The sequence below is a fragment of the Tachysurus fulvidraco genome, chromosome 13 (genome assembly GCF_022655615.1).
Source record: "Tachysurus fulvidraco isolate hzauxx_2018 chromosome 13, HZAU_PFXX_2.0, whole genome shotgun sequence".
NCBI lineage: Eukaryota > Metazoa > Chordata > Actinopteri > Siluriformes > Bagridae > Tachysurus > Tachysurus fulvidraco.
Window position 1 is genome coordinate 27087976 of NC_062530.1, and position 7500 is coordinate 27095475.

General features: G+C 41.0%; 2 protein-coding genes and 1 long non-coding RNA gene across 4 annotated transcripts in view; 2 read left to right on the forward strand and 1 right to left on the reverse strand.

Annotated features, from left to right (window-relative positions):
- The window catches only part of lysmd2 (LysM, putative peptidoglycan-binding, domain containing 2), a 5245-nt gene extending 5016 nt beyond the window's left edge, over positions 1–229 (forward strand). For both annotated transcript variants that reach the window (XM_027171160.2, XM_027171159.2), the window contains one exon: positions 1–229. This exon is cut by the window's left edge and continues 378 nt beyond it. The gene's annotated coding sequence lies outside the window, so the exon portion shown is untranslated.
- A 115-nt stretch (positions 230–344) lies between these two features.
- The window catches only part of scg3 (secretogranin III), a 16012-nt gene continuing 8856 nt past the window's right edge, over positions 345–7500 (reverse strand). The window contains exons 9-12 of the mRNA XM_047822006.1: positions 6025–6111; positions 5514–5612; positions 4634–4723; positions 345–1876 (exon numbers count right to left, since the gene is read on the reverse strand). Coding sequence (XP_047677962.1) covers positions 1758–1876; positions 4634–4723; positions 5514–5612; positions 6025–6111 — 395 coding nt within the window. The 3' untranslated portion in view covers positions 345–1757. The remainder of the gene's footprint in view (positions 1877–4633; positions 4724–5513; positions 5613–6024; positions 6112–7500) is intronic.
- Positions 4833–6240, forward strand: LOC113658656. The gene is made up of 3 exons (XR_003444438.2): positions 4833–5129; positions 5234–5305; positions 6003–6240. It is a non-coding gene; the product is annotated as an uncharacterized LOC113658656 (long non-coding RNA).

The following is a 7500-nucleotide window of genomic DNA, read 5'->3' on the forward strand; positions in this document are numbered from 1 at the left end:
GATCTCTGTTCATATCTGACGTGTGTTTTAGGTTGCTGTTCTCTCAGTAAGAATATAGGCACCTGTGTGTGTGTGTGTGTGTGTGTGTGTGTGTGTGTTTACATTGGGCTGCTTGCTGTCTTTTTATTTTGGTTTTATTTAATCTGTACAGAACTCTTATGCAGTGTGAATGTGAATTATAACGATGTTATTGTGAGCTTTTGGATTCAATAAACGCCTCAGTAAAACAGTGTGTTCATTTATTGTGTGTGTGTGTGTGTGTGTGTGTGTGTGTGTGTGTGTGTGTGTGTGTTATATACAGTTAAATAGACATCCCTGTCTCAGAAACACACAGACACTCCGACGACATTGTTAAAGAAATGCAACATTTATTTGCAATTCTGGAAAAAAGAAGAAATCTCAGTCTTTACAGTGAAAATGACCCGATGCTGTTGGACTAGATCAGATTCCACCAGTGAGCGAGAGGAACCGAAGGAACAGGAAATGACCAGAGTTACTTCATTAAACATTGAACTCAAACACAGATAAGATGCTAGTGATGCTAACACAGAGTCGTGTGTTTCCTGGAGTATGATTCGTTAGAAAAACTCAGCATTGTCGTGTTCTTACTTCCTGTACAGCATCACTTCAGCGCCCCCTGGTGGCGTCGTCTAGCTTAGCCTTCCTGCCGCGTGCTGAAATCTGAAAGACTACGACTTCAGCGAGGATGATTACGTGATGGCTGTGTGCAAAGCTAGCCCGCTGGCAAGCTGAGCTAATGTTCACGGTTGTCATGGTAACTGGCCGCTTAAAGAAATCTTAAGACAACGAGGATGAAGAACGAGATCAAGCCACAAGCCTAGCTTACTCGCGGTTAGTTAACTGGCTAGCGGTGTTAGCTAACGTTAGTGTTATTAGTTTATCTGGCTTAGATTTCACTTCCTGACCTAAAAGTTCCACAGGAGGTGAAAATTAGAAATAATTTCCGTTTCGAATCACGAAGTTAGTTATGTGAAGTAAGTTACGTTATGTGACGTTCCGTTAGCGATGCACTTCTAGTTGTTTTAGCCCCACATGACGGATCCGTTATTTTTACAGGTTTCTATGGTAACATGGAAGTTATCAGGCTTATTATTTATCGTGGATCCGTCGGAAGCTGTGACAGTAAAACGTTTCTGTGGAAATCTGCGAGACTGTAACTCGCGAATAAACGACGTTACGCAGACGAGATCTCGAGCTAAAACTACTACAAACGTATCGCTTACGTTAGCATGTTTAACTAGCTAGCTAATCTTTGTAGCATTTTCTCTTATCGTGAAGACGTCATCTCGCTTCTTCTGTCACATAACCGGGAAAATACGCCGATCAACTTCAAGCCACCGTTGTTCAGACGTGTAGAGCAACATGAACACAGAGAAAAGAAAGAATAAAGAAAAAGTGAAAGTAAAGCGAGTGAGCGAGAGAGCTAAAGTACGGAAGTCAGTCCGAGTCGCTTCTTAAGATCAAATGATAACCGTAAATATCTTACACTTCAGATTATTGTATCTTACGCGTATTTTTATCCTCACAGGCCTAATCGTCTATTGCTAATTCTTCTGTGTTTGGTGTGTATTGCGTTTTATACGACGATTTAATAAAACCTTTCGCTTTTTGTTGTTTGTTTGTTTGTTTGATTGATTGATTGATTGAGAAAGCTACAGTAACACATCAGACTAATTCCATCAGAACGATTTAATAAATTACTTCTATAAAGATTTACTCAATAAATACGCCGTGTCCTACAGGCTTCCGTAGATCCGCTTGATGACGTCACCTTCGTCCTTCTTCAGGATCCCCTTCTCGATGTAGGTGTCCACCTGCTGGTCCATGAAGTCCTTCAGCTTGGACAGATCGTAATCTGAAAACAAACACCAAGAAATGAGAAAGTTCCAGGCTTCGTTTTCTCGTTAATGTGAATCTTGGTGATCGATGAACTGAAGATCGACATGTTCGCTGTGAAGCTGGACTTTTACACTGAAATGTAGCTAACAAATAATGTAAGTTTATAGCTTCCGCTTTAGCGATAAGAAAATAATAATTCCATAACTGGCTAAATTGATTTTCAGCTGCGTGCACACACACACACACACACACACACACACACACACACACACACACACACACACAAACACACACGTGCGTTTTGTGAGGACCTTCCACTGTCAGATATTCCTGTCCTTCTGGGGACATTTGGTCCTTGCCAAGAAAAAAGAACAAACACACAGAACTGCTTCAATCAGCTTAATATCCCCCCCTCCCTCTCTCTCTCTCACACACACACACACAGACATTTATGCACACACACACTATCATACATAAACACAAGCACGCACACATACACACACTATCATACACACACGTACACACACATGCACACATAGTATCATACACAAACACACACACACACACACACACACACATACACATATCCGGCATTAGCCAAATTACTTCCCTCCATCTGTCTCTTTGGATACAGTGTGTGGGAGGCAAAAGGGATAGAGAGAAAAAGAGAGAGATGGAAGTAGACAAGGAATGTTCATCTCTTCATCTCTCCAGCCTTTTTATCATCTGTCCCTTTTTTATCTTTCTCTCTATCTCTTGTCATCCCTCCTTACTCCTAACTTTTGTATAATCCTCATCTTCATCTCTCTCTCTTTGGCCCTTTTATTTTTTCCTTTCTCTCCATCCTACTTTCCATCTATCCCTCTCCATTCCTCTTGTTTCTTTCTGACCCTCTACTGACAATGCTCGATCTCTCCATCATCCATCCCTCCACCAATCTCCTTTTCTCTCTCACTCTCTCTCCCTCCCTATGTTCCCCCGCTCTCTCTCTCTCTTTCCCTCTGATCTCTCTCTCCCTCCCTCTGTCCCCCCCCGCTCTCCCTCCCTCTGTTCTCTCTCGCTCTCCCCCCGTTCTCTCTCTCTCTCTCTCTCTCTCTCTCTCTCCAGGCTGATGATGTGATTCAGGTTTTATTCTTTGTTCTTTCTGATGTTTATTGTGTCTTGTTCTGTGTATTTAATTGGATCCCTCCTTCATCAAACCCCATCAGCTGTAGTGTAAACACTCCTGTCGTTCTGGCTGTAAGCTTTTACAGTATAAATGAGAAGTGACGTGAGTGTCACACACACTTACAGAGCGCCGAGCGGATGAAGAAGCTCCTCTGTGTTCAAAACAAAAGCTCTGCATTTCTACAATCAGCCTCAGTTCATTAAGCCTCATGAATATGAATGAGCTACTCGGTACAAAGCGGCCAATCGTCTCCTCCGCTGGCCCGCGCTCATCAGAATCACAAATCCACTCGCACAAAAGACTGTCTAATGATCGAGAACCAGGCGGAACATCAGAGGAACGCTATTCAGTCCCGCTGTTCTACAGAGACAGAGTCCGTGTCACAGCCAATAAGAGGAATAAAGGAATCATCTTTAATCCTGACTGTATGTTATTGTATGGTTACAGTCTGATGGGCAGTGTGTGTGTGTGTGTGTGTTGTGTGTGTCTGTGTGTGTGTTGTGTGTGAGTGAGTGTGTGTGTGTGAGAGCGTGTGTGAGTGAGTGTGTGTGTGTGTGAGAGCGTGTGTGTCTGTGTGTGTGTAGTGTGTGTATGTGTGTGTGTGTGTGAGCGTGTGTGAGTGAGTGTGTGTGAGTGTGTTGTGTGTGTGTATGTGTGTGTGTGTGTGTGTGTGTGTGTATGTGTGTGTGCAGGCGTGTGTGTGTGAGTGTGTCTGTGTGTGTTGTGTGTGTGTGAGTGTGTGTGTGTGCATGTGTGTGTGCGTCTGTGTGTGTATGTGTGTGTGCGCTCTCCTCTCAGACTCATCAGATCATAAACTCCAGGAAATAAAAATCTGTGAACTGAGATGTGGAGAAAACCTTTCAGTATAAAGACGTAAATGACACGAGATCGAGGCAGTGCAAAGACAACGAAGCTAATAAGTTGTGTGTAAGGTGTGTGTAAGGTGTGTGTAAGGTGTGTGTAAGGTGTGTGTAAGGTGTGTGTAAGGTGTGTATAAGGTGTGTGTAAGGTGTGTGTAAGGTGTGTGTAAGGTGTGTATAAGGTGTGTGTAAGGTGTGTGTAAGGTGTGTGTAAGGTGTGTATAAGGTGTGTGTAAGGTGTGTGTAAGGTGTGTATGAGGTGTGTGTGGGGTGTGTGTGAGGTGTGTGTAAGGTGTGTGTGAGGTGTGTGTACGGTGTGTGTAAGGTGTGTGTAAGGTGTGTGTAAGGTGTGTGTAAGGTGTGTGTAAGGTGTGTGTAAGGTGTGTGTAAGGTGTGTATAAGGTGTGTATAAGGTGTGTGTAAGGTGTGCGTACGGTGTGTGTAAGGTGTGTGTACGGTGTGTGTAAGGTGTGTGTAAGGTGTGTGTACGGTGTGTGTAAGGTGTGTTTAATCTATTTAGTTAGTTAGTTTATCAAAGTAACATGCAGAACTAACTAACTCCTTTATCTAGCTAATTTACACAATAAAAGTTCTTCTTTAGCTTTTCAATTTAAAAGGTGTAACTGGTATTTAGGAGGCTGATGTAGACCTGTTCACCTTGTGTGTGTGTGTGTGTGTGTGTGTGTGTGTGTGTGTGTGTGTGTGTGTGTGTGTGTGTGTATGTGTGTTTGATCTCAGACCTCACCTTCTTTGTTCTCATCTTTATTGTGTTTTTTGAGCCACTCGATGTTCTTCCTGATCGCCTCCAGATACGACTCTGACTTTCCTGCGTGACCTGGACAGAGACGGAGGCGTCACAGGACAACAACACACATTAAATTGGATTATGTAAGAGTGTGTGTGTGATTGTGTGTGTGTGTGTATGCGTGTGTATGGGTTTGTGTGTGTGTGTGTGTGTGTGTGTAACAGTTTTATTACTCAGATGTCCTAGATTTGTTCTCATCAGTCTGTACACAGATCGGATATTAAAAATACACACACACACACACACACACACACACACACACACACACACACACACACACACACACACACACACACAAATACACACAATGTCCCAGTCTGGTGGGTTTTTTTGAGGACACAGTTGGACTTCCTGTCATTTCTTATCACGACTTAAGCCTGGATGGAATCTATGCAGGTGGCATCTGACTGAAATACTTTATTTGCAGCACAGTTTGGTGATTATATAAACACACACACACACACACACACACACACTCATATATATATATATATATACTCTGTGTTTATTCCTTATTTATAGACATGTTGTGTGTAACAGCCATTTTGACCCAGAACTCGTCCGCTGCTGAAGCTGACCTACATTTCATTTACAACAGGAAGCATCACCATGGTAACCAGGCTACATTTATTTTTCATTGATTGTCCTCTGATTTTATTAATTTTTTTTTTTTTTACTATTTAGCAAATATTATCTGAAAGGTTTTGTGATAAAAAAATATTACATTATTAGACCATTGTGCAAAAATGGTTGAATTTTTCAAAGCTCTGGTTAATGAACGTTAAAAATGTGTTGAGATTTACTCGGCTCTGACTCTCACCGTTCTCCGCCGGTGCTCGCTCCTCTTTGGTTGAGTCCTTCAGGTTCTCATATTCCCTCAGCATTTTGGCGGTTTCCTCTTTTGTTTTGTCGTCCTCGTCTGTCGCAGTTCGAACAGAGGGTTATGTCACATACAGCAGCAAATGAAACTTAATGCACTGAATATAAGACAATAACAATCAGCAGAAATTGTCTTGGCATAAGATTTAATTTTCTCAACAAAATGAGATGTTGCAAAATTACTGGCACCCCTGAATTTAGTAGCAAAATAACGGAACATAATCATAACAGCTGCTTTCAAAACCCCTCTTTACCAAGGGTGCCAACATTTATGTGATATTAAAACGTTGATGATGTATAAGGCATAAGGTTGAAAACAGAATTAATGAAGTGCTCAATAATTAGATTTGAGTCATTTTCTTTTGTGTGTGTGTGTGTGTGTGTGTGTGTGTGTGTGTGTGTGTGTGTGTGTGTGTGTGTGGCCTGTTAGTGAGTGTTGTGTTTTTAATTACAGCCTGTAGGGGGCGTGCTGCTGATGGGACCCAGAGCTTTCCCCAGCTTGTTCCTGGTTTGTGCAGCGATCATGTTGTCCAGATTCTCTGTATGAAGCAAAAAAAAATTAGAATGTTAGCAGGAAACCGGAGGCTAATTCTGGGTTTAAGAGTTTTGATGAAGCGACACCACTGGAAACAAAAGACGTGTTTATAACGAAAAGAGAGCAGATTTGTTTTTCTTGGAAGAAAATGAAAAGGTACACAACCTCAGATTTAATGTAAATAAACACATGCTTCATGTTTATGTCCACTGTTTACTTATTTAATGCAGTGTATTAAAGCTACACTTTAATGTAGCTTCAAACTTATGTAGCTAACACATCAGACTTATGTAGATAACACCTCAGACTTATGTAGCTAACACCTCAGACTTATGTAGCTAACACCTCAGACTTATGTAGCTAACACCTCAGACTTATGTAGTTAACACCTCAGACATATGTAGCTAACACCTCAGACTTATGTAGCTAATACCCCAGACTTATGTAGTTAACACCTCAGACATATGTAGCTAACACCTCAGACTTATATAGCTAATACCCCAGACTTATGTAGCTAACACCTCAGACTTATGTAGCTAACACCCCAGACTTATGTAGCTAACACCTCAGACTTATGTAGCTAACACCTCAGACTTATGTAGCTAACACCTCAGACCTATGTAGCTAACACCCCAGACTTATGTAGCTAATACCCCAGACTTATATAGCTAATACCCCAGACTTATGTAGTTAACACCTCAGACTTATGTAGCTAACACCTCAGACTTATGTAGCTAATACCCCAGATTTATGTAGCTAACACCTCAGACTTATGTAGCTAACACCTCAGACTTATGTAGCTAATACCCCAGATTTATGTAGCTAACACCTCAGACTTATGTAGCTAATACCCCAGACTTATGTAGTTAACACCTCAGACATATGTAGCTAACACCCCAGACTTATGTAGCTAATAGAAACATGAGAGCTGCAGCGAGAATGACGAGCTGAAAGAACTTCACTGGAAAAATCACACTCAGTTTCTCCGCTTGTTTCTCAGCTGACTAGCTAGCAAAAAAATAAAAAATTAAATAGCTAACGAGCTAATAAACTAATTATCTGACCTAGCATTATAAATGAAATTAGAAAACTTATAGCCAATTATGTAACAAACTAATTAACTAAAAAGTGATCTCATTAACTATAACTAGCATGCTGGAAAACTAATTAGCATGCTAACTACCTAACGCTAAATATGTAAATTCCAAATTTCCAAAACAAAAGAAATTAAATGTTATTTTTTTATTACATTTAACAATATTGTGACTCTGTTCAATCAACTTTATGAGATCCCAGCAGTGCATTCTGGGTAATTTCTGGCTAATAAGTGACATCAAATTAAATTTAATCTAATTTACTTTACTTCAGTGGAAACAGAGGCAGGAAGTCTGAC